General features: G+C 37.7%; 1 protein-coding gene across 1 annotated transcript in view; it reads left to right on the top strand.

The window, feature by feature from the left end:
- Positions 1-27,687, top strand: part of vipr1b (vasoactive intestinal peptide receptor 1b) — a 239,703-nt gene that overhangs the window by 135,267 nt on the left and 76,749 nt on the right. The window contains exons 5-6 of the mRNA XM_039753682.1: positions 191-288; positions 10,768-10,894. Coding sequence (XP_039609616.1) covers positions 191-288; positions 10,768-10,894 — 225 coding nt within the window. The remainder of the gene's footprint in view (positions 1-190; positions 289-10,767; positions 10,895-27,687) is intronic.

Here is a 27,687-nt window from a genome sequence, read left to right as displayed (position 1 = left end):
TTCACTTTGAATAAGTGTAGGTTAAAGAAAGGAATAATGTTTGATTTTGCTTCCTGCCTGGGATGGCTGTATCCTGCACTTTCCATCTAACTCATTTAAAATTTCCCTTTGAGAAAATGGATGGTGCCTTCTGATTATTTTATTGAAATTTTTGTTTATTGAATGTGTTCTTTAACTTTTTTTTCTTCAGACTCAGTTTTTTGGCTCATTGAAGACTGGATACACAGTAGGACACAGCTTGTCTCTGGTTTTCCTCACGGCAGCTATGGTAATCCTTTGTGTATTTAGGTATGAAGGAATTTTTAATACCAACCTTACATTAAGCTTGAAGTTAGCCATGTCTTTTTTTTTTTTGTTCTGGCTTGTGTTGATGACATTTTTATGATTGGAATTTGGATCTCATATTTACGCTTATAGTGAAAGTAATAAATGCCACTGAGTCTGCAACAAGTTTGCTCCCACACCAACAAACCACACTCTTAAAATATGATTTTCTCACATCAGCTCATGTAACATGACTGGAAATGCTGTAAAACAAGTGTTATCCCAGCTGCTGTATATACAGTAATTCCATACACTGTACAAAAGTGAAACAAATTATCACTGCTCAGTTGAAAATTTATACTTCAAATAAATAATTTAGTGATGCAATTGTATAGAATTAAGTTAATCTTTTTTGCAGAATGTTACATTGCTTTTTTATACTCTACAGTGAATTGACTTTTGTACTGTATGACTGAAATTTGCCATCACAGAGCCTATAAAGAGTATTCACTCCCTTAGAAGTTGTTACAATTTCTTATTATACAGCATTGAATCACAGTGGATTTAATTTGGATTTTTTGGTATTTTTGTTTCTAGTCTAAATGAATTACAAATATAAAATGCAAAATAACTGATTGCATAAGTCTTTATCGTTTAATATGACACATCTTAATAGAGCAGACAATTGGTTTTAGAAGTCACAGAATTAGTTTTATGGTGATCTCTGTTCTGAAGCTGACTATAGTATGAATGCTTCTATATCTCCAAGGTCCAGCTTCTGGTGAGTCAGTATGGTGGCCTAACCTAAACAATGAAGACAAATGAACATTTAAGACAACTAAGTGAAAAGGAGATTGAAAAGCACAAGTTAAGAGAAAGAGGGAAGAAAATATCCAACTCACTGAAGATCCTTAGAAATACAGTTAAATCAGTCATCAAGAATTGGATATCGCAGCTTTGAATCTACCTTGAGCAGGCCATTCACAAAAAATGAAAGAGAACTCAGAGTGAGTCCAGTTAAATCAATCATTCGGAAACAGAAAGAGCCCAGCACAGTTTTTATTCAAAAATACAAGTGTGGGAGGCCACCAAGACATCTGTGATAACTCTGAAGGAGTCAAAAGCTACAATGACTGAGATTGGAGAGCCTAGGCAGATAACAACTGTTGACCAGGTGCTTCTCTGACCATAGCTTTATGGAAGACTGCCAGGGAAAAAGCCACTGTTAAATAAATACATAAAATACATTTCCAGAAGATACATGGGACAGAAGAAGCATGTGAGAAGTTAACTGGTGTAGTTAGAACAAAGTTGAGCTTGGCCATCAGATTATACACCATTAATGTGAATACTCCACATTATCAAAAACTCACCATCCCTATAGTGAAGATGGTAGTGGCTGCCATCATGCTGTGCAGATGATTCACTGCAGCAGGCCCTAGAAGGCTTGTGAGGTTAGAGAATAAAATATATCTAGAGAAAAACAGGGAAATCCTAGAGGAAATCCTGGAAGAAACCTGTGCCTAGGGAGGAGATTTATTTTCTAGTAAGCAAACAACCTCAAGCATAAAGCCAAAGCTACAAGAAAATAGCTTAAAAACAGCAACAGTAATGTCCTGGAGTGGCTGAGTCAGAGTCCAGGTCTTAATCCACCTGAGAATTTCTAGTTGGACTAGAAATGGCTGTTCACTCAAAATCTCCCTCCATGCAAGTACTAAATACTAACTTGAAGGAAGTGAATACTTGTGCAGTGATTTATTTTCTGTTTTATGTTTGTAATTAATTTAGATCACTTTGCATTAATTTTTTTCACTTTGACATTAAAGATTCTTTTCTGTTGCTCAAAAAAGGCAAACAATATGAAAGTTTCCAAGAACATGAACACTTCTAATAGGCACTGTATGCTAATATTATTATACTTTGTTTTTTGAGATTTTATAATTGCTAGCTAACATTCCTGCCTTACATATTCTGAGTCATGAGTTCAAATCCCAGCATCGGTGCTGTCTTTCTGGTTCTCCTTGGGTTTTCCGTCTGGGTGTACTAGTTTTCCTCACAAATTCAAAAGATAAGTTAGGCTAATCAGTAAGTCTAAATTGGTTGTGTTAGCTGTGACTTACTAACAGCCTGGTGGTTATTTTTGATTGTAAAGTTTATTAATGACCCTGAAAGTCCCAGTATTTCTGAATGGGATTAACTTTCTCCCCACCCACCACTGTACCTGATGCCACCTAGATAGACTCTGGTGTACTTCAACACTAAAATTACCAGAGCCTACGAAAAAACTCAAAGACCTTAAATCCGTTCGCACCTCTCTGCCAGCGTCCTTTGTCCTGTAAATGTGCCGATAGAGACAAGCAGCAAGCAGCCAGCTATTCCATCCCCCCACCGACTTAGAACGTGCACAAACTTCTCCCAGCTCATGCCTTATATTGTAGAAACGGAACACACATGAAATGCGTGTGCTCCAAATAACAATCTATTATTTCCATTCTAAAACTCCATTTCACTCCCAGAAAATCAATCAAGGCATGAGTTTGTGCACGTCGGTGGGGGGATGGAATAGCCGGCTGCTTGTCTTAATCGGCACATTTATAGGACAAAGGATGCTGGTGGAGAGGTGCGAATGGATTTAAGGTGGGCCGGATCTATGAGTTTTTTCGTAGGCTCTGGTAATTCTAGTGTTAAGCTTCTATTGGAAGAGGTGGTATTAGAAAAGATTAAGTAGTAGAATTTCCCTATTTTCTTTAAAACAACTTGAACAACTGCTGATATGTAAACGTAAACTTACAGCATCAGCATTTTGCTCTCTTTCATATTCATTCTACAAAGAAAGGTCGACTCACTGCTTGCAGACAACTCTTTGTATTATTACATTTTTTATATACCTATTTCCAACAAACAGTGCATTGAATCAAGTTTCTTCCAGCACCTTTACTACACATGTTACATTACATTGTCACGTACCCACCTCTTCCAATTCCTCTAACCATTACCTTAGTCTTTCCTGCATTTCTCATGAGGCCCTTTGCTTCTAAACTGGCTTTCTGTTTCCAGACTCAGAATGGATCTCTTGTGGTGCCTCATGTTCACCTTAAAACTTTTTCTGCCTCCGTCTGCCATCCTGACCATTATTTGTGCTTCCCCGATAAACTTATATCAACGCAGACTCTAATCAGTCTTTTATACCTGACATTCTCAAAGCTCACCTTACCACCACTACAGATCAACAAATGTATAATGGAACTTATTTTCTGCTATTTGAAACTTTCCTGCATGTACCCAATAACAAAGATTACGTCTGTTATTCCCTTCCCAGGCATGAAGACAAACTTCATTAACTTTACCTGATTTCTGATTACTTGTTTAGGACTTTCTCAAACTACCTTAATTTTTCTTTTTCTTTATTTCCCCCCTCTCACTGTTTGCTTTTGTCATGCCGCCATCTTTCGTCTTTTTTAGTACTTTTGTCACCTACTCTTTGAAAATGTACAGCTCAATCTTATGTTTTCTCACAGCGAACATCATCAATATCCTTTTCTTTCACCTCATTCAGCAACTTTTCCATCTTTCTGTATTTGTCTCATGTCTAATGTATTTACTTTATGCAAAATAACACAAGAAATGCCACAATGGGCTTTAAAATGCCCTATTTTTTATTAATCCCAGCCTTGACACCCTAAGAAAACAAGAAAGAGCTCATGTAGATAGATAGATAGATAGATAGATAGATAGATAGATAGATAGATACTTTATTAATCCCCAAGGGGAAATTCACATATTCCAGCAGCATACTGATAAAAAAAAAATATATTAAATTAAAGAGTGAGAAAAATGCAGGTATAACAGACAGTAATTTTTTATAATGTTAACATTTACCCCCCTGGGTGGAATTGAAGAATCGAAAAGTGTGGGGGAGGAACGATCTCCTTAGCCTGTCAGTGGAGCAGGACAGTGACAGCAATCTGTTGCTGAAGCTGCTCCTCTGTCTGGTGATGATCCTGTTCGGTGGATGCAGTGGATTCTCCATGATTGACAGGAGCCTGATCAGCGCCTGTTGCTCTGCCACGGATGTCAAACTGTCCAGCTCCGTGCCTACAATAGAGCCAGCCTGTCTTACCAGTTTGTCTAGGTGTGAGGCGTCCCTCTTGTTTATGCTGCCCCCATAGCCTACCACCGCGTAGAAGAGGGCGCTCACCACAACCGTCTGATAGAACATCTGCAGCATTTTATTGCAGATGTTGAAGGACGCCAGCCTTCTAAGAAAGTATAGTTGGCTCTGTCCTTTCTTGCACAGAGCTTCAGTATTGGCAGTCCAGTCCAATTTATCATCCAGCTGCACTCCCAGGTATTTATAGGTCTGCACCCTCTGCACATAGTCACCTCTGATAATCACAGGGTACATGAGGGGCCTGGGCCTCCTAAAATCCACCACCAACTCCTTGGTTTTGCTGGTGTTCATTTGTTGGTGGTTTGAGTCATACCATTTAACAAAGTCCTTGATTAGGTTCTTGTACTCCTCCTCCTGCCCACTCCTGATGCAGCCCACGATAGCGATAGAAGTGTCGTCAGCGAACTTTTGCATGTGGCAAGACTCTGAGTTGTATTGGAAGTCAGATGTATATAGGAAAAAAATTGAAGACAGCCAAAAACTCAATCAAACAAATAAAAATAACATAGCAAGTACAATAATGGGCTTCCAAAGTAGTCCAGGAAACCTGTCATTCAACTCCAACCCAAGCAAGACAGCTTTATGACTTGAGAGTCCTATTTAATAATAATAATAATGATAGTGATTCTTTATATTTATATATTGCTTTTCTCTTATTTCAAATATTTCTTTGTTATTTGTACTGTATTAGATAAAACAACAAGTAAAATAAAAAAAGTTGAGCACAGTTTCTGGATGTTTACTTTACGATTACATTGAGTTCTTGCAAATTCTGAAAAACAATTTTTGAACAAATTCTCATAAAGAGATTTTTTTTCCAGTTTGAGGTAATATGTAACATCACTTTGTTGCTGAGTTAGAGAAGGGGGATTGGGGTTCTTTCAGTTCACAAAAGTAACTCTTTGCAACAGTATAAAAGTAACACTTTTATCCCTTTTGATTATTTCTTGAAATTCTCCAGTTACAGTTTTTCTCGATTGCTAAGACACATTCCTGGAAAGCTGCTCTCCTTTTCCTTAAACTGTGAACACAAAACCCAATTTTCAAGCTACATTCACAAAACCTCTGACTCTTCTTGCAAAACCAAACTTTCACCCCAAAACAGTTCAATCTGTGCTCAAAACTGAACTATGCTGTCAAATCATGCCTCAAGTCAATCTAAATTAAATACTCTACTGAGTAGTCACTAAACACTACATAGGAAAACGGAAAACACAATGCTCAGGACATGAAGCGATAGAAATAAATGTTTATTTAGGCTAAATGCATGTTGCAAAACAAAATACCTGGGCATTTTTAACACTTGTACATAGAAAAAAGAATTTGCAAAAAAACAGAAATTCTGTGCATTTACATGTAGCACTTGTACGTAAAAATAAAGCACAAAAATATACAAATGAAGTACAAAGAAAAGAAGTGCATTACTCCGCCACAGCATCATTTCTCCGTACTGGGTCAGGCCACAGGACTTCATCTACATCACAGGCCACATTTTCTCTGGCCAGGCAACGGGGGAAAAAACCCCTGGCATGCCGTATCCAGGCTTGACATGCCTCCACACCCATGTCACCACAGGCCAGTTCCATGGCTTGCAGGAGATTTACCCTGGTATAAGGTTGGCATTCATATACCTTCCACCGCCATGAGGAGAACAATTCTTCAATGGGGTTCAGGAAAGGGGAGTACGGTGGAAGGCAAAGATTGATAAAACCTTGGTTCATATTGAACCACTCTCTAACCTGGAGGCCTCTGTGAAAACTCACATTGTCCCAAACAATGACATAGATGGGCTGCTCATCCTGCTGCCCTAACAGAGCATCTTGCATGTGATTGAGGAAAATGAGGAGCTGGTGAGTGTTGTAGGGCCCTAGGTTGGCCTGATGGTGGACAACACCATGATTGCTGATGGCAGCACACAGTGTGACATTGCCACCACGCTGCCCAGGGACACCAACAATGGCCCGTTGGCCAATCACACTACGGCCTCTCCTTCTCCTTTTGGTGAGATTAAACCCAGCTTCATCCATGTAGATGTATTCATAGAGTTTTTCCATTGCATCCAGTTCAAACACTCTCTGTTGGAATAGACATATATTTTTGTAAGTGATGTAGGCCAACTACAGTAAATCACTACTTACAGTAACCAACATTTGTGTGTCTGGATATATACCAACCTGTACATACTGGAATCTTTGCTCTTTAACTCTATCAGAGTTGCGTTCAAAGGGCACTCTGTACAGCTGTTTCATGCGCAGTCTGTTGCGCTTGAGGACACGGTCAACAGTAGAGAGGCTGACACTGTCAATACCCTCAAAATGCACATGGTCCTCAATGATCCTCAGCTGAATTTCACGCAGTTTAATGGTGTTGTTCTCACGGACCATGTTGACAATTAGGGTCTCTTGGTGTGGGGAGAACATAGATGTCCTACCACCCCCATGTGGCAGTCTTTCAATTCTACAAAAAGAGAACATGCAGTTACAAAAATACATACATAGGCCTACAAACAGTCAGACTAACCCTCCATTACAATACTACAGTACACTGGCACAGTGATGTACTGAAACATGTTTACTGTGGTACAGTTTATAGTACAGTCATTGTACATATGTAATTGTTGTCAACATTTACATACTATAATGTCAAAAAAGATAACTACCTGTTCTCTTCTCTAAATCTTCGGATTATGGTGGACACAGTGAATCTACTGATGTTTGGTTGTACCCTTAGTCCAGCCTCCTTCATTGTCATACCATGGACAAGAACATGGTCAATCACAGTAGCTCTGATTTCATCAGATATTACTGTTCTTTGTCCTCGCTGACCACCTCGACCACCTTGACCTGCTCGACCTCCTCTCACACGAACTCCTCTTCTTAGATTTCTATCCATTGTAGTGCCTCACAAACCAGTGCTCTGGCTGATATTTACCCTCACATCATTAGCCACAAGTGTGATAAATTTTGAGTTGTTGTGTTCAACCGGTGACAACTGAGCTTTAATTGTGTTTGACTTTTGCCACCTGTGCTCACCATTATGCAACACAGGTGCATCACAATGACAATGTGTTGACAAGATGTGTCTAAACAGGTGAAAAGTGCTTATGGTTTTGCCAAAAGTGTGACTGATTCAATAAGTGGGTTCAGGCAACTGAGAATTTGGTTCAGACAATAGGGTTTAGTGTTTTAGCAATCAAGAAAAACTATAAGACATTATGAGTTATTTTACATCTCAGGCAACACTATAAATAAACACAAATTTATGCTCTAAATGGTTTAAATATGGAACATTCCCAAGACATGAGACCTAGAAATGCAGAGAAATCATAGTCAACTTTTCCACTATCTTTTTACTATAAAATGTTACAAAATCCATCTAACCTGATAAGTAAAATATAACATTGTAAAAATCCAAGTAATCCAATTCAGAATTGCAGTGTGATAGAGCACATCCTTTCAATATTGGGTTAAAATTGAGAATCATCCCAGTATGGGGAATCAGTTCATCACATGCCACTCATTCACACGGGGCACGGGAAGACTTGAATACTGGAGCAAAACTCATGAAGACTCGGAAAAAATGTGCAGACTCTACCCAGACAGCAATCATGTGCAGAATTTGAGCCCACAGCCTTCCATCCATGAAGCAGCAGTACTAACCACTGTGCTACAAAACAAGATCCTAAATACATACAGTGCCATATGGATTCAGAAAGTATTCCGGCTCCTTCAATTTCTGCGCACTTTATTGTGCTATAGATTTAATTTTAAAAGGAAATATATTTGCCATTTTTGCCCATGTTTATACTCAATAACCCATAATAACAAAGTGAAAATATGTTTTCAGAAAAGTTTGCAAATGTATTAAAATCAAAAACTTAGATCTCTCAGTCACATAAGTATTCTGATCCTTAATTCAATACTTATTAGATGCTCCTTTGGCAGCAGTTACTTCTTAGTTAAGCCTCCACAACTTTGCAAACCTGGATTTGGGCAGTTGAGGGGACTAAATCTACTCTATATAGATGGTCGATATGCATATACATATTCATGTAAATATATACACTAAACATGTAAGTTTATATTTTCACCTGTGTTACATAAATTGCTCTCAAGAAAATCTAGTCAACAAAAAAATCTATGTCATCACAACAAATAGAAATGCACTCATTGCAGTCCATGTCTATAAAACATTGAATGGAACTGACTTGATATATCTTTCAAGTGCAGGCCAGCAACCTTTATCTACTTTATTACATTAAGCATATGAAAAATGTGAAAAAAATTGTCCTGGAGGGTGTGGAACATTTATTATTTTCTTCATCACTCTTATTGGAAAATGCATTCTTGGAAGGTAATGAGAATGCAGAAATTAAAACAGGTTATACTGATACTGATACACAGATTCTAGTAAATTGCTGGCTGTCATAGATAGATAGTTAGATCAATCGATTGATCTATCTATCTATCTATCTATCTATCTATCTATCTATCTATCTATCTATCTATCTATCTGTCTGTCTGTCTGTCTGTCTGTCTGTCTGTCTGATTATATATCTATATATCTATAATTATTCATGTGCAGAATAGGAAGATTATACTGGGGGAGTACTGGTGGGTAAATTAATTATTGACTGCTTTTTTTTTGTGAAAAAAAATATATATCTACTAGCCAACCCGTGGCGTACCATACGCCGCATAATCAGGCTGGTTTTTTAATGATTTTTAAGCACAGGGAGAACATTAATATTAGAAAAATCGGTAATGTAATAAATCAGCAAGAAAAGCAACATTGTAACAATGTACGGAACGAACCAACACACAATCGTCTGTGACTGAAAACTGGCGGAGCGCCATCGCGCCTTGTCCTCCCAACGGGAGGATAGGAGAAAGACGTCCATTCCGCTCCCTCCCTCATGCTAGTCTGCTGATTTCTCGTTCAGTATGTACTGCCTGCTCATGTGCCCACCTCCAACTCGTCACTTGAGTCGTTGTCGTCTTTGCACAGACAAGATGCACCTGTGACTCACGTAGACTTTTCATTGCTCTGTGCGCTTTTGGCTGCTTTTCTATATATAATCCACCAAGACAACCGACCACGATAGTAGCGAGGTGGGAGGGGGTGTGTATAAAGGGTAGGGACGTAAGCATTGGGAGCGTATGAGTCGCACTTAGTGGGAATTCCACGGTTTGCAGCCCAAATGGGGTTCAACGGCTTACCCACACCTCTCTGCGCCGGGTAGACACACGCTCAGTCTCATGCATAATTATGTATTGAATGCTAAACACTTCTGGAAAGACACGTTGTCTAAAACGGGTTGGAGTGAGAACACCGATCACATTTGTCCCTCCTCTGATTCTCTTGTTCCATCTTCCAGAGGATTGTTGAAATAAGGAGTGTTGGTAGGCAGGGAAACGTCTTCCGTGTTCCTGCAGGAGCATCTAAGAAGACGCATGTTTGTCGCGGATGCGAATTGCTGTATGTAGTGTGTAAAACAGTTTGCTATGGTGCACGCAGTCGTCCGTCGTAACCGAAAACTCGTTTTTTAAAGACTGCTTACTTCATTGTGTTTTAACCTCAGTTGTAAAGGATTGTTTTAAGGATCCCATGGGATACCCCTCGCAAACCGTTTTACACGCTGCATATAGCAATTCACCTCCGCGAGAAACATGCCTCTATGAACTGTCACGTAGCTCGGAGGTGCATGTGGCCTCTATAACAGACGAATGTAAATGACGCCGTTTTTTCTGTGTCGTCGCGTCCGAGTTGGTGGGCGTGGCTCTGCGAGTTGTCGTCATATCCAATGGTCTTGGAGTTGGTGGGCGTGGCTCCTTCCTGCGTGTGCTATAGGTGTCTTACTTGTCAGCAGCTTAGTGAATCCACGCCCCTTCCGGCGTGCTTTCCATGGGTGTCTTGCCTTAGTGAATTATATATATAGATTTTTTTTATAATTGAATAATTATTTGAATTTATGTTTGGAGTAGGAGGAGTCTACTGGTGGAGTTCAGGTGGTAAATTAAATTAGTAACCGTTTCTTTCTTGTGAAATTTGCTGATTATTTTTTAAGTGTGTCGATGTGCTGTTATTTTCTATTATTGAGCAAAATAATGTTTATTTCAAAAATAAAAATCTATCTATCTATCTATCTATCTATCTATCTATCTATCTATCTATCTATCTATCTATCTATCTATCTATCTATCTATCTATCTATCTATCTATACTCTGCAGTGAGTACTTGCTGTCTGCATCAGAGCATTCCCAATAGCTCATCATGTGCTTGCTGCCTTTAAAATGAATCCTGCAGTAATACCTTTCTAATCTCCCTGCAGGAAACTACATTGCACAAGGAACTATATACACATGAACCTCTTTATGTCCTTTATTCTGAAGGCAATTTCTGTCTTTGTAAAAGATGTTATACTCTTTTCTAATGAGGAAGGCTGCCTTGTTAGTCTGGTAAGTAATCTAGATTTACTTTCCATATTTTCAGTAAAACTCATGTTGCATCCTAAAAAAAGATTCAAGTTTGTTACTGTTACCTTTTTTACATTTAATTGCTTTGTCAATTTGTAGTTGTTCTCCTCTGTGTCTCTGTGGTATTTTCCAGGTATGCTGGTTTAGTCTGACATCCTAAAGACACATGTTACATAAACTGGTCACTCTAAATTATCTCAATGCAAGAGTGCATATGTGATGGGGATCTGTAGGAGACTGGATCCAGTATAGGGTTTGGTTCCTGCCTTGTATCCATTGCTAAAAGGACAGCTTAGGTTTTCCTCTGACCCCGATCATGAAAAATTGTGGATAAAGAAAACAGACAGGTCTTTCATTTCATTCATAGCTATTTGAAATAAGTATTACAGTGCATAGTGCTACTGACAGTTTAGTCAGTCAGTGATTACATCTAAAACTCCTGCTCTTGTATTCCAGTATTTGCAAGGTTGGCCCAGTTTATATTTTGGTAATTTAAGTCCCCCATGACTAATATGGCCCCTTCTAAACTTGTTTTTTATATTATTAAAAACTAGCAGAATACTCGCGCTTCGAGTGGAGAAGTAGTGTGTTAAAGAAGTTATGAAAAAGAAAAGCAAACATTTTAAAAATAACGTAAGATGATTGTTAATGTAATTGTTTTGTCATTGATATGGGTGTTGTTGTTATATCTATCTATTTATATATATATATTTATATATATATCTGTATATGTATATATATATATATATATATATATATATATATATATATATATATATATATATATATATATATATATATAGCAAAATACCTCGATTGGCAGCTGAGAAGTAAAAAGAAAAGGAAACATTTTAATAATAACGTAACATGATTGACAATGTAATTGTTTTGTCATTGTCATGAGTGTTGCTGGCATATATATATATATATATATATATATATATATATATATATATATATATATATATATATATATATATATATATATATATATATATATATATATACACACACATATATATATATACATATATACACATACTGTATATATACACACACACATATATACATACTGTATATACACATATACATATCTACATATATACTGTATATACACATATATATACAAATCTACATATATATATCCACATATATATATATATATTAGGGGTGGGACTCTATTAAAAAAATTAATCCAATTAATTAGAGGCTGTGTAAGAATTAATCTTGATTAATCGTATGTAATGCACACGTAAATTTGCCCCAAATCGCAAATGTTTTTTTTTATTTAAAAGGGTTTTAGTGGGTGACAGAATCAAATAATAGACATGGACATGAATATTGTAAACTGAAGCTGTTTTAATTTCTGAAAAAAAGCCTTTAAACTGCATTTGAATTCAAAACAGAAACAAAAATATCATCCCTGGTTAAAATTGGGCAGACTTAAAATAAAGTGGTAGTTTAAGTACTTTAAGTACATTTTCAGAATAGTATTGTCTTTAAATAATAATAACCAAAATTTCAAAATAAAGTGCAGTTTTTCTTCTTAAAAAATAAGTCAGAAACATAAAAGGTAATTTGACCAACTTAATCTTTAAACTCTGAGTAACATTAGCCAAAATTATTTTGTACATTAGGCTAAAACAGTGTGATCATTGAACATTTTGTAATTAGATGTAATTAGAATTACTAACGGTCACGGAAGTCCAATGATCCCCAGTAAGAGCCACAAAGTCCGCTTTCTGTAATGCATCTAATTTTGCTTGCTTTTCAGTGTGCACAAAACCATGCTTTTATCAAGGCTTCGCTCGGGTAGTCGAAATGATCAGTCGTAGGAACGCGCTTTATTCCGACTCTAACATTTTTGTAGCTGTGATGTGTGCATCAGTGTAATGGATGTACCAGGAAATCATGCATTGACAAAAGTTCCCGCTTGCTTGGAATTGAAAGTGTGATTAAATGCGTTATTTTTAACGCGTTATGGAGTACATGCATGAAGCTTCTCAGCTGTGCTTGTGCTAATAAAGGGAAACATTTTAAAAATAACGTAACATGATTCTGAGTTAACCGAATATTTTTTCATACGTCCAAAACCAAGGAGATGCGAAGGTAAAATGAATCGGGTAGCGCGCGTACATACTCAGTGTATCCCTCTCGGGAATCGAACCTCAATTGGCATTAGAGGCGAAGACTCTACAATTAGCCACAGCGTGTGGCTTGTCTATGCTAGAGTATGTATTGTAGATCGGGTATATATATACATTTATATATATATACCGCGTATCGCAGTGGAGAAGTAGAAGTTATGAAAAAGAAAAGGGAACATTTTAAAAATAACGTAACATGATTGTCAATATACAGTAATTGTTTTGTGAGTGTTATTGAATGTTGCTGTCATCAAGGATTTGATTATCATTATTTGTTTCAATCAGGGTCGTATTTGTAGGATGTGTTCAAGTTACATTCCGTGTTTGTCAATCGTTGTAAAGATAAGAGGTTTCATTCATCGATTAGTTTCTTACTGCATCAATAAACAGCTCGTCTTCCTCTTTATCTGAGATGTGACAAACTGCATGCACGGGTTTTTTTACACTGTCTTCCTTTAGCGGGACATTCACTTTTTCCACCGTGTGCTTTGTTTCGCAGTAGCTGCACTTATGAATATGATTGTATGTATCAGACGCGCTTCATATTTTTTGCTGCCTTCTCAATTGTGTAATTCGGTTTTGTTCAGCACTCTTTGGAACTGTTGCTTTTTGTCTGTGCACTGCGTCAGTTCACGTGAGCCGCTTGGTGTTCTTGCATCGAAGGTTCCCAGCTGTGCTGGTGCCATCTCGTGTAATGTCAGCTAAGACCCGGCACTTAAAAGTTTCTCTCGCAGTTTCAATGAGTTTGTGCCAAACACCACCCTGACCATCTCATCTTCCTCTGCATAAGCACAGTCCTTCACACGTGAATATTTACCGGCAGTGTTTGTATTGGATTGCCACTGATGGACGGCCTTATATGGGCAGGCACTAAATTACAAACGCTAGTGGCAGCCTGTCTATGAACTTAATTTAATATAAACTTACGGTTCACGCCGTGCTTTGTTTCCGCAGTAGCTGTACTTATGAATATGCTTGTATGCATCATTTGCTTCATAATGTTTTTCTGCCTTCTCAATTGTGAAATGGCGTTTTGTGCTCATCGCTGTTTGGAGTTCTTCCTTGTTCTCTACGTACTTACGTAGGAGGCGTGATGATGTCACACGAAACTCCGCCCCCCACGGCCATCTTTAACTCAACTCCATTACATTATATGTAGAAAAATAGGTTCCAGTTATGACCCTTACGCTTAGAATTTCGAAATGAAACCTGCCCAACTTTTGTAAGTAAGCTGTAAGGAATAAGCCTGCCAAATTTCAGCCTTCTACCTACACGGGAAGTTGGAGAATTAGTGATGAGTCAGTCAGTGAGTCAGTGAGTGAGGGCTTTGCCTTTTATTAGTATAGATACATGCATTGAAATTATTGTCTGCATATGCTATCCTCTAACAGTTTGTAGTCAATTCCAGACATCCTCACTAAGATGTGGCACATCATCTGCATTAAATTCTGTTTAACATAAATGTCATCTCCCACTCCTTTTCTTTTTTGTCTGTCCTTCATAAAAATGTGTAACTATCTATATCACACTCATGCCTATTTCTGCTGTTTAGCTACGTTTCTGTTATTGCTATAATATAATAATTATGCTCAGCTACATATAACTTTTAACTCACTTGTTTTATATTTGACTAGCCAACCCACGGCGTACCATACGCCGCATAATCAGGCCGTGTACAAAGTGCAGGAGCATCTAAGAAGACGCATGTTTGTCGCGGATGCGAATTGCTGTATGTAGCGTGTAAAACAGTTTGCTATGGTGCACACGGTCGTGCGTCGTAACCATAAACTTGGTTTTTAAAGACTGCTTACTTCATTGTGTATACGACTGTAGGTGAATGAAAAGATAGAACTCTGGAGAGGGCAAGATACAATAGAGCATTTTACATGCTGCATACAGCGATTCACATTTGCGACAAATTGTTTTACACGCTGCATACAGCGATTCACATCCGTGACAAATATGAATCTTCTTAGATGGTGCTGTCGCGTCCACCCACGCTCTCGAAGCACCCACACTGCCTGGTCATGTGCCCACTGTTAAGAGCAACTAACAGAGACCCGTCCACCAACAGTAAGACCATGGGATACCCCTCGCAAACTGCTGTACACGCTGCATACAGCGATTCACATCTGCGACAGACAAACTGTTTTACTCACTGCATACAGCGATTCACATCCGCGACATGATTTTTCTTAGATGCTCCTGTCGCGTCCACCCTCACACTCGAAGCATACACGCTGCCTAGTCATGTGCCCGGTCGCAAGAGCAACTGACAGAGACCCGGCCACCAAGTCTAAGACCATGAGAAATCCCTCGGAAACTGTTTTACACACCGCATACAGCGATTTACATCCGTAACAAACATGCCTCTTCTTAGATAGTCCTGCCGCGTCGTGTGGTACCTCTGTGTGATCCGGTCAGGCACAGAGAAGATCAGCTGGAGAGTGAGAGTGTCGACTGTTGCAGGGCCTGCATTGGTGAAGCAGGTGAGACGGTATTGAAACAGAGGCACAGAGCTTATTGGTTTTTAAAGACTGCTTCCTTCATTGTGTTTTAACCTCAGTTTTAAAGGATTGTTTTAAGGATCCTATGGGATACCCCTCGCAAACTGTTTTACACGCTGCATATAACGATTCACTTCCGCGAGAAACATGCCTCTATGAACAGTCAACGTGGCTCAGAGCTGCATGTGGACTCTACGACAGACGAAAATAAATGACGCCATTTTTCCTGTGTCGTCGCATCCGAGTTGGTGGCCGTGGTTCTACGAGTTGTCGTCGTATCCAATGGTCTTAGAGTTGGTGGGCGTGGCTCCTTCCTGCATGCACCATGGGCATCTTACTTGTCGGCGGCTTAGTGAATCCACGCCCCTTCCGGCGTGCTTTCCATGGGTGTCTTGCCTTAGTGAATTATATATATATAGATACTTCTAGCATTCAAGCAAATAACTTTGAATACATTAGTTCGTTTACTATTGCACTTTAACTTTGGAATAGACATTAAATTATCATGCACATTTGTTATTTCAGTACGCTTCGTCCCTTCCTGTACATTTCCAAACCTGGCAAGTCCCATACTCCCTGCCCTGTATTCCTTAGTTTAAACAATCCTTGTCTAACCTCTTTATACACCTCCCTAACACATTGGTGACCCACCGGTTCAAATGTAACCTTTCACAGCAGAACAGCTCCCATGTGTTCTGAACGGAGTCACAATACCCCATAAGCCTATGCCCCTTTATAGTACACCAAGATTTGAGTCATATGTTAAGCCGTCTTATACCAGGACAGGTGTATGGCACAGGCAGAACTTCAGGGAAGACCACTTTGCCAGTTCCGCTCCTCAGCTTTGGCACATAACTCTAAATTTGGAGTGCAGAGCTGACAGCCTTCCCTTATTTATATCACCTTTCCCAACATAGACAGTAATTGCTATATCTACCCCTGCTCCGGCCAACATCCCATTCATCCTTCCAGAGAGGTCTGCTACGCCTGTACTCAGAAAGGCAACATACTATATGATACTCTCTGAGCAAACATGTGTTTCAGTCCCCCTAATGACTGAGTACCCCTCTATCACAGCCTCTATCTTTATTGAGACTGGATTTTAAATTTTAATTTTAATCTCTAAATGATAATGTCTTTGATAGGTTCTTGTAACTAAGGAATTGTATTTCAGTGGTTTTTGTGCTGAGTTCTTCACTGGTGTGGATCAATTGAGTCTTGTAATATTTGTTTCCCAACTGTTCTCCAGGCTGATGTTTACTTGATTATGCTGAGCTCTTTTACTTTGGATAAAAGTGTCTGCTAAATGTAATGTAAGTGTACAGTGATGTTGGCTGTGTCTACCTACAGATGTTTTGCAATCACTTAATTTCCTCTTTACCAAAAAGTCTTTACTGCTTCATTATTAAGAGATTAATTATAAGAGATTATAAAGAGATTAAAAGCCTAAATAAATTGACTAAAAACATTCAGTATAGGTGAAGAATAACAGAGGCTAATTGCAGGACATTACTTCTTGTGGTTGTCCAGTTCTATAAACAGCTAGTAAATTGAATGGAGAAGTAAATGTAAATGCAAAATACACCTTTTAATGTCATTTTAGCTTTTATCAATAAAATACATATCAATAATCAATATTTTATGACATCTTTAGCATGTACAAAGTTTACTAACATTTAAAAAAATCTGTGAAAATAAATGATATCACCATCTCATTCTTTAGCATACTGTAACTGACAGTCTGGCACCATCCCTGTTCAACTACATATTGTAGGACAATCGTATAATCAAATTTGCCAAAAACCATATTAGTTAAGCAAATGTAATAATGCAAATACTGAACGTACAAATCAATATCTAAAAAGAATCACTACAGAGAAAGCTGCACAAATTTTGTTTTGTGCCAAAGCTAAGCAGTGTGCCATGTTTCACTAGTGTGCTCCACTTAGTGCATAATGCCGATTACATTGACAACCCTCTTGAGTGTTTGAGGAAAAGTGTTTGCTCGGTGCTGTGCTTTTAAGGTGCAGGTCATGGCACAAAAATTGAGTGTTTTGAGCATACAGTGGGATGGTGCTCTGGCGCACTTGGCAGATTGTTCAGGCCACAATGCTGCTGCTCATTGGGATATCCATAGGTAGAAAAAACAATGGCATATTAAAAAAAGGTAAAAATACCTAGTTATATATCCTTTACTCCAAATTCAGTCCAAAATTATACTTGGCAATGGTAGGACAGAAAAAAAAGAAAAGAAAAATAACAGAAGGCTAATAATGGTAATAATTTAAAGAAATTGTATTTATTTAAAAAGTGTTGGGGGTCTGGGAGGAAGGAAATTAATGGAAGCATGCAAATCTTGGCTTAATGGCTTTCCCCATTTTCTGTTAAATAAATATTAATATTTTTAAGTAACAGAAATGTGAATGACAGGCAATGATACTTGTAGAAACCATCTGGATTATTTGTGCACCTGCACACTACATCCTCATTCATGTAGGAATTACAATTATGAGATCTTCAAAACTGGTCTAAACCCAGGGGGTCTGATTAATGTATACATCTGGACTGGCTTTTAACAATAACAAAAAAAATTTAACATTATGGGTCAAATTTTTTCTAGCTCATAAAATGAACAAAGCAATCTATTTGTTTTATCATTCAAATGAAACTAAACTGAAAGGATTTTTTGAGTTTTGGAGTCTGACACTGAGATTTGCTTTTGTTTCTTCTAGATGAGTACACAAAATTTTGCCTTTGGCATGCTTTATATTTCCTAATACTCATCACAGGGTCTACTCACATACACAAGGCCAATTCACAGTCACCATTATAATCTAACTAAGAGGACTTTGTGGGTGTAAATGGAAAACTGGAGTATCCATTAGGAAACCCAAAAAGACAATGGCAATATGTTCAAAGAACCAGGTTTGGGATTAGGATCTAGAACAATGGATCTGAGAGACAGAACCAACCATAGCCCAAAACAAAAGCATTGGATTTTAATGCAGCATCATATTTTCTTTTTTTTTTACATAAAACAATGTCAGATTAAAACAATTTATTTCTTGTGTCCATGTCTGAGAAATAAAATACTACAGGCAACAATCTTTCCAGGCAGGAATTGATATTGATTAAAATGAGTCAATTGGATAGAAAAGTTTGCATCTAGAATACAGAGTCAGACAGTATTTGTATATTTCTATAAAAAAGAAAATAGACATTTGCCACAACATCTTATGAAATAACAAACAAATCAAACTATCTTTGCATGCCATGGATAGAGTTTAGCACAAACACATTTGTCACTTCAATTGTCACTGCAGTTCTCTTGCTTTTTATGTTCTTTCTGTGTTTTATTTGTTTATTATTGTACTGTTTGTTATTTCTGCAGTCCAGTCTTTTGATATTGATGCATGTATAGTTTTCTCTGCCCTGTTAAGCCTAGACAGGCAGGGCCACTAAGACTGCTGCTGAGGATCAGCCGCTAGCAATATAAAAGGAGAAGCTGGCATTAGTTTTCATTTGTGTATTTCAATTTGTGCTTGTTTCTGGTTTCGGATATCCTGGCTGTGACTCCTGATATTATTTAAAGGTACTTTGGTCTGTCTTGTGATTAATTAGAATTTGTTTGCTGTTCATTTTTACATGTTTGTTCTTTTTGTTCCTCCCTTGTAAGTTTTTGCTTCATTTTTGCAAACTTCTTTTTTGAATTCTTTTCTGAATAAATCTGACTATAAAGGAATTTGTCTTTGTAACTCCTAGGAATAGAGGTTTTACCCATTTTCTTCTTCTCCTTTTGTGCATGTTTTTATATTTAGAAGACTTTGCCCCATTTTTGCACCTGCTGAGTTTGGGGCTAGGCTGCCAGTGATGGGGCCTATTCAATTGGTCCAGACCTATGGACCAATCACAGTATATGTCATTTCTCTCAAACAGTATTCTTCAAAAGCTTTACCTAGCCCATTCAACTGCACTGTTCTACTGCTAGATGCTTCTTCAGTTGTTTACTACTAAGGTGTGTGTTCATCACCAAGAGGAGTAATCTGCACTTCAACTTGACCACTCAGTATCAGTGGCTTTTCTAGTATGTTATCTTAGAGTGTTCATTTTGATATCTAGTTAGGGCAACTAAATACCAAAACAAACTAAAATATATTAGCACTGATTTTCCATTGGGTAGTTAGGTTGACCCCTTTGAATTGAAACTACCTACCCCACATCCACCCATAGCCACACCCCCTGCCCAGATTTGAGGATTAATTTTACTCCTTACAGAACTGCTGGCCTTTTGTAGCACTAAGGATTACTGGATCAGGAATAAGTAATTTAATGGATGAAAATGGATACATGAGCAATGATGATGGGCTCTGTACACTAGTCTGATAAGTCAAACCACAATTCTATTGCTGTGAGACTACTGTGATTGCCACTGTAGCATTCCATTTTCATGCATGTTTTAAAAATGTATCCAAGTTGCATATATTGATTGTCAGTGCTGAATAATACAGTATACTGCATACTTTAATGTGTAATTTCTCTTATTATTGTGCTAATCAAGTGATATAATCTACACCTGACAAATGAAGATTAATCAATAATTCCCCAAGATTAGCTGTGCTACCCATCTAAGAAGGGTTGAAATCTAAGTAATCAATCAACAAAGGCCTCAGCATTAATGTTTGTCGTGTACTATGCAATGTATACATTTCTCTACTACGAGTATATGCCATTTTGTATGGCATTTGTAAAAGCAATGTTAATGCTTGTTTTGTGCCATCTGTTGAGATAATAAGTAAAATGCATTTTCTTACTAAAAATGCTGGTAATGTGTCATCGTTTGGAATGATAGAAACATAGCAACCAGACGGATACATGGACAGACACACATTGGATGAGTTTTTACCTAAATTGGCCCAATCCTCATTTGTTAGCATACAGACAAGATTGTGTCTTACAATAAACACGTATCCAATCGAGGATTAGTTCAGGAGGAAAGTTTCCAACTCCCTCCCTCTTGGCCTGTAATAAATAAAGTAGGCTTATGAATTAGATCTGCAACACACTCCTTGATTTTTATTATATAGTACATGCTGATTTTCAACAGCAGACCATTCCATTTCAATATACTTGTAGCAGTGCAGAATACATTGTGTTAAAGTCTGAAGGTTTGTGTCAATGGTGTTTCTTTATGACTACATTTCATATAAAAGGTGGATGATGCATAATAGTACACCAAAAAAACACTTAAAGCCCACGTTGTCCCTCAGTATATGATGTTTTGCTAGTGACCTCAGCTTTGGGAAGGTCGTTTAAACTGGACTGCAGACTAACAAAAAAAAACAAAGGACAGGAGGTCTGTTGTCTGATGAAGAAAGAAATATTTAGTATTTTGTGGATTATAATAAAAACACCTAGAGAGAACCCTGTAGGTGTCAGGTAGGATAAATAAAGATAATCAATTTGAGCGAAATACATAGCTAATAATCAGTTCGAAGAAATTACATAAATTGTTCAAACTGATTATTTTAATTTTTTTCTGACTCTTGTTTCAATAATTATTTACTTTTTCTTGTTTTCAGTTTAATGAACCGGAACTAGAAGATTGTAGCCAGCCTATAGTTTCCGTCTATTCTATGCTTTTCAGTGCCATTATCAACTAGATTTGACAATGGACTACTTGGATTTAATACAATTTTATTTTCATCTTGGATTCAAATATCTACGTAGATATGCTGAAGGTTTTGGATGTCAGACACAGCATTGTGTTATCTTTGCAAACTCTTAAATGTCTATTAAAGGACAATGGATTGTGTGCTGTAAACACTTTCCTCTTCTGGTTCACTGAATTGTATGCCAGAAAAAATGGAATAAGAACTGGACTGCAAGGGGTAAAACTAATAATCATCTGTTAGAACGAATTAATAATTTGTTCAAATTGATTTTTTGTTTGCTTTTACCGTAGTACAGAAATGTTTATATTTCCTACCTGACGTAATTTGTTCAAACAGATAATTTTTATTTTTTCTACATGAAACCTACGTGTCTCTGTAGAACACAATAACCATTTTGCAGTGTACACAAACAAACAAAAAGAGTTTTTTTCTGAACTTTTCATAGGAAAATTTTTCTGGGCCGGCTGGCAAGGAATTTCTTAACACTAGAATCCCTGAAGCCTACAAAAATATTCGCAATGCCGGGCCACCTTAAATTCCCTTGCACCACTCCATCAGCGTGTTTGTTTTGCACATATGTCGATCAGCACAAGCCGCAAGCAGCCTGCTATCCCATCCCCCACCGAGGCAGCCCAAGTCAATTCAGACGCAAAATTCTCAGAGCTGAAGTTTCTTTATCTGGGTGTTAGGTGTCTGGAATTATATAGGTTAAATAATATATTGTTATATGAAATACATTTCATGTGTATCTACAACAATCTGTGTAAATTTAGGATGACAGGAAATTCCGAGGCAAGAAATCTTGAATACATAACTAAAACAGAAACATTTTTCATGTTAAAGTAATAATGACAAAATGCTGGCATGAAGTGTGTAATGTGTGAAGACTGAAGTTCAAATATCAAATAAACACTTTAACAAAAGATATAACTAAACAGTGTGCTTTTATTCAAGCAGAAAAGAAGAAAAAGAAATTATTCAATTTGCATGTTGCAGTCAATGTGTTAAAAACTGAAGCCCCAATATCAATCAACAGAAAGCTGGTCAGCTTGGCCAGTGCTCAAGGTGTTTTCCCCACAATGGATTATTGTCATATTGTCAAAGTTAGTTCGCGTTTTTATTAATCAAAAAGACAGTTTGAGATAAATCATCAATCTATTTTATAGATGTAAATAGGTTATATTAACATGGGGCATTGCTGCAGGTGGGAGTTGGGCTGCAGGTTAAATTTTTGTATGTTATGATTATTATATACACTATTGGATAATATGCATTTTCATGCTGTTTAAAGCATGTGTGTGCAACAAATACTAAGCCTGGTCACTTTCTGTTCCTCACAGTAACAGTAAATAATGAATACCAGGGACCAAATACTTTTAAACTGCATTAGTCTCTTGCATTAATTTTAAGGGGTTTGTACAGCAATTTATAGGCTCAAAAGAGTCAATTTAGAGATTGTGCTATATACTTTTCAAGCTTTAATTTCCAATGTTTCTTGAAGCAAAATTCTAAGTTGAATTCTTCATAAGGTGACGATCTCAAAAAATAAAAGTAATCACTAACAATATAAAGGCCTATACTGCATATTTGGAACCTCTGTTTTGCAGTAAACAACAGATAAAATATTAGACATGACTGCAGTAATGCTGTATTTTACAGACCTGCTGCAAATTTGTATTCACTGTGCTGACGAAAAGTTACAAATATTCAGCATCAAGTACACAAAAAAATAAATAAAGAACGCTGAAAAATTAGGAGAGTAAAAACACCCTTGCTTAATAAGAATTTCACATTGTGTCAGTAGAGTCGGCGAGCTGTACTGTATGACAAAAGATGTCTCCTGGAGCCCAAGACTACACTCACGTTTAGCTTACTAGGGAGTTTCTCTGGGGTGATAGCCATTGGCAAAAAGCTGTGAGCGGCACCAGCATAATTAAGAAAAAGCTCAGCATTCTGTAGCTGAAAAAGTTTTGCAGAGATGTTCAGAAAAGATCTAGCTACAATTAACAAATGCACAATGACAGCCACACCAGAAATTGTATGCAATTGCCCATGTTTACAGAGGATTTACAAGTGCCTGACATTTCACAAAAACTGAAAGTGCAGTGACACTCTAAAATGCATGATTGGTGGCCCCTACAGCACTTCAGTGCATACGTAGAGATATAAGATCTGCCATTAAATTAATGATACTTTGAAAGAAATTCCTTCCACCCTGGCAGTGTTATTGAAAATTACTTTCTGTTAGAACCTCCAGTGTGTTGCTTATGACTCTTTGGATATGTGCATTTTGTCTCATTAATTTCCTAAAAGATCTCACATATCCATTGAATTAATTTTCCATTTTCGTGCCCAGTTCAGGGTTGTGGAGGACTAGTCCCACTACTAGAGACAAAGTGGAAAACAACCTTGAACCAATTGCAGAACATATTGTAATATACACCCACAACAAGTAAATCTGAAGTTGTCAGTTAGTGTTCAGATTAAAGTTCATGCGGGCTTATGAAAACTCCACATAGACAGTTACTAAACACTGTTCCACAGATTTTCACTGAGCAAACTATTAGAAGCACCTGTACACCTGCTTATCCATGCAATTGTCAAATCAGCAGGTCAGAAGCTTCAATTAACGTTCTCATCAAACACCAGAATTTGAAAAAAATGTGATCTCAATGATTTTGACCGCGACATGAACTTTGGTGCCAGAAGGGTTGGTTTTTGAGTATTTCTGTAAGTGCTGATCTCCTCCTAGAATTTTCATCCACAACAGTCCACAACACAGAATAGTGTGAAAAACATAAAACATCCCATAAGCACCAGTCCATATGCAAATGCCTTTCTGATGAGAGATGTCAGAGAAAAAGGACAAAAATAACAAAAATACTATGGTAACTCAGAGAAGCACTCTGTACAGCTGTGGTGAGGAGTACAAGCCTCTCAGACTGCACAACACATTGAACCTTGAGGTCATTCCACTCCTGTCAGCCAAGAACAGAAAACTAAGTCTGCAGTGAGCACAGTCTCACCAAAATGGGACAGGTGAAATCTGGAAAAACATGGCTGGTCCGATGAATCTTGGTTTCTGCTGAGACACTCAGATGGTAGGGTCAAAATTTGGTGGCAACTGCGTGATTCAATATAGGCTGGTGGTGCTGTAATGCTGTGGGGAATGTATTCTTGGCACACTTTGGGTCAATTTAATAACAATCAATCACCACTTGAACGTATTGTTGCTGACCAGGTGCATCACATCATGACCACAATTTACCCATCTTCTAATAGCAACTTCCAGCATGATAATAAACCATGTCACAAAGCAAAAGTCATCTCAAACTGGTTTCATGAACATTACAAAGAGTCGAGTGTTGTTCAGTGGCCTTCCCAGTCACCAGGGGCCTTCTGTATAAATAGGGCGTATTCACAAAAATGTTATGTATGCCTGTTTCTACACTCGCTTCAAGATGTATAAAAACTAAACTTGGCGTAAAGCCACGTACATTTTCACAGCAACCTTCCCCCTTGCGTATGCAAGTTTCTTCTTGGTTTTGAAAAGTGGCAGCACCCAGCGTCAAAGCAGTGCTACTGTTTCAGTCGTAAGCTTGTCTTTTTTAGATTCACATCTATGATGCGGGTTTTATCAAATACACCGAAATTAATTGTATATCACTTACAAATTTAATTCACTTGATTGTAATCATTCTGTAACAACATAATGGTGCATAGAATGGCCAAACTATTCCAACTACCATGCTGCTTTAGTCTTGTTAGAAGACATCACAAATAGAAGAATTAGAAGAGAACGTGTGTTTATACTGTAGATTATAATGACTGGCTTCTAAGTTGATTTCGATTTCCAAGAGATACTGTACCTTTTTGGAGCTGTGTGCTGAACTGGCGCCGGCTTTACAAAGGCAGACTTTAAAGAATTGTGCTCTACCTGCTTCTTTGCAAGTTCTGTCCACTCCTTGGTTTTCAACCACAGGAGCTTTTCAAAGTGAACTTGCTGACCAATCAGGTATTTCACAAACATTGCTGAGTCACGCCATGCCAGCAGAATAGGATGGTATTATCTGCTTGTCATCCGGATATATAAAATTTCCTTATACTGTGGTTGATCTGGGAAACATCAATTCGCAGCAATGTCAGGTTTTCCACATGTATTCGGAGCGGTCAACTGCACACACATTGCTACTGCAACGGCGCCAGACAAGTTACATCATCCAGGGATAAATCACCAAAATAATGTGCTGGCATTACATCATGTATTGCTGGAGAACCTATAAAAAAGACAGCTCTGCACAGTCGCAGGGGCTTTTTCTAACTTGTGCGGCAAAAGGCAAGCAGTCCTTTTAAGGATAAAGAGCAGAGAATTGATCCATTGTGGTGTTCGGTGCTGACGCTACACTATAAAGGCACTTTCAGAGAATGAATTTGCTTATGTAAATAGAAAGCATTTCCACTCTATTAATGTGCTGCTCCATAGTGCAACATTAGTATCTGACCTTTTCTTTTTTATTTTAGGCACGGTGTGACTTTCTGAACTTGAACTTTCAAGTGTCTCCACCATGCTTTTGTTGAATATACCACTGCGTAAGCTAACAAATAGTACATTTTTCCTTGCCTCCACTTCGCATTTGCTGAAATTCTTCTTTTTTTCACATGCTTTCGCCATTGTCTTTTAACCAAACACCGAATGGAAGGTGATATTTATTTTGATTTTAATATTAAAATATGCAAAATTCTGGGAGTCAAGGTGGGGCGACAGGTGTCTGCACGTGTGTTACTTTTCACGCTGACTAGGATTTGTGGAGTTGGTATGCATGGAAGTTGGCTTACACACGATTTTGTGCATCAGAATTTTTTTGTGCATACACACATTTCCACTTTTGTCCGTATGCCATGTTTTAGTGTGAATTCTACGACCTGTGTTATACATGAGGCCCCATAGAATACCTTTGTAATCTGGTAGGATGGGAAATTTTTTGCATGAATGTGCAGTTGACAGACCTGCAGAAATTGTGGGATGCTATCATTCCAGCATGGAATGAATCTCAAAGGAATGTTTCCAACATCTTACGGAATGAATCCATGTCACAAAAAACTGAGGCTGTTTTGAGAGCAAAAGAAGACCCTTTCTAGTATTAATAGAGTGTTCCTAATAATTTGTTTAGTAAGCACAGTGCTCCAGACAAACATTCACCTCATAGAGCTAGCGGCTTCTAAAAGAAAAAACAACATAGGAGCCGATAGCTTTGATTTAGGTGCCAAATAATGTATTGCATAAAATATTAATCTGTCAGTCTGTTACCTTTGTAATCTCCATGCATTTGTGCCTAATTAATTTCCTTCTGTGCAGTGCAGCTTTCCCTTGTCCTTTTGTTCCTGTCTTGATGATTTGGGTAAGGTGAATGTCATAATAAGTTTCACACTATGTACAGAGATTAAGAACGATGCATTTTATTCAGGCTCTAAGTCTGTGTCACTGAATGTCAATGTCAGAGGGCCATGAAGTGTAATTTGATCTTTATTTTCTCTTGTTGGAAGTGAGCCAGCAACCTTTTAAAGTGCATTTTGAAGAATTTTAGCAGTCCAGTGTTCCTTCAGATAGGGGGATTTGCTCCAGCAGGAGAAATAAGCATCCCTTCCAGTGGATAGGACACATGGGCACAGTAAAGAAAAAAATGACAATATATTCTTTTTAAATAGCTTAAGCTCAATGCTAGCTGTCCAGTATTCATTTTGTAAATAGAAGAGCACGTCAATGACAAAAACTTAGCTGTGGAAATAAGTGACCCCTCTGGGGGAAGGGATGGAGGGGCACAGTATATATGAATGTGCTATAGAAGACTGCCTGATAGGCTTTTTAAAGACACTGTGCACTATTTTAACTACCCAGTGTTAATTTTGAAGGAGGGCGCCACAGATAAAGACTACCATTGTAGTGTAATGCATTGTACAGGTTTTTTGAAAACATTTGATCAGTATTCATCCACAATGATCAACTGTGTGCATAATATACAGGAAGACAAGTTGTATACGATAATCACATGCTGTAGAAATGAGATCCTCCCCAAAAGGGGTGGCTATGACAAGCAAGGAAATTTCTTTTTTTTTTGATAGAACTTAAACAATTTCATTCACATGGTTTTAAACACTCATATGACACAGGTGAAATTTTAGTTCCTTAACAAAACCTTTCCCGTGGAAATGTTTTTTCCCTCTGTCACCAAAAGAAAACTACCTGAGTAAATGTTTAAGAGCAAGACAACACTTACGGTGGGAAAGTGGAATTAGTAGATTTATTTTAACAATTTGTCTTTTAAATGAGCTTTTGGGTGTAAACTGATGGATTATTAATTATAATTACTATTATATATAGTTTACTAAATCTTATTTTCCATGTTTCTTTGTTGATGCGCTCCTGTTGAAAAATTTATTGGTAACAGAAC

Source organism: Polypterus senegalus, chromosome 5, assembly GCF_016835505.1.
Source record: "Polypterus senegalus isolate Bchr_013 chromosome 5, ASM1683550v1, whole genome shotgun sequence".
NCBI classification, from domain to species: domain Eukaryota; kingdom Metazoa; phylum Chordata; class Cladistia; order Polypteriformes; family Polypteridae; genus Polypterus; species Polypterus senegalus.
Note: the sequence above shows the minus strand (reverse complement) of the source record. Positions and strands in the feature narration are given on the sequence as shown.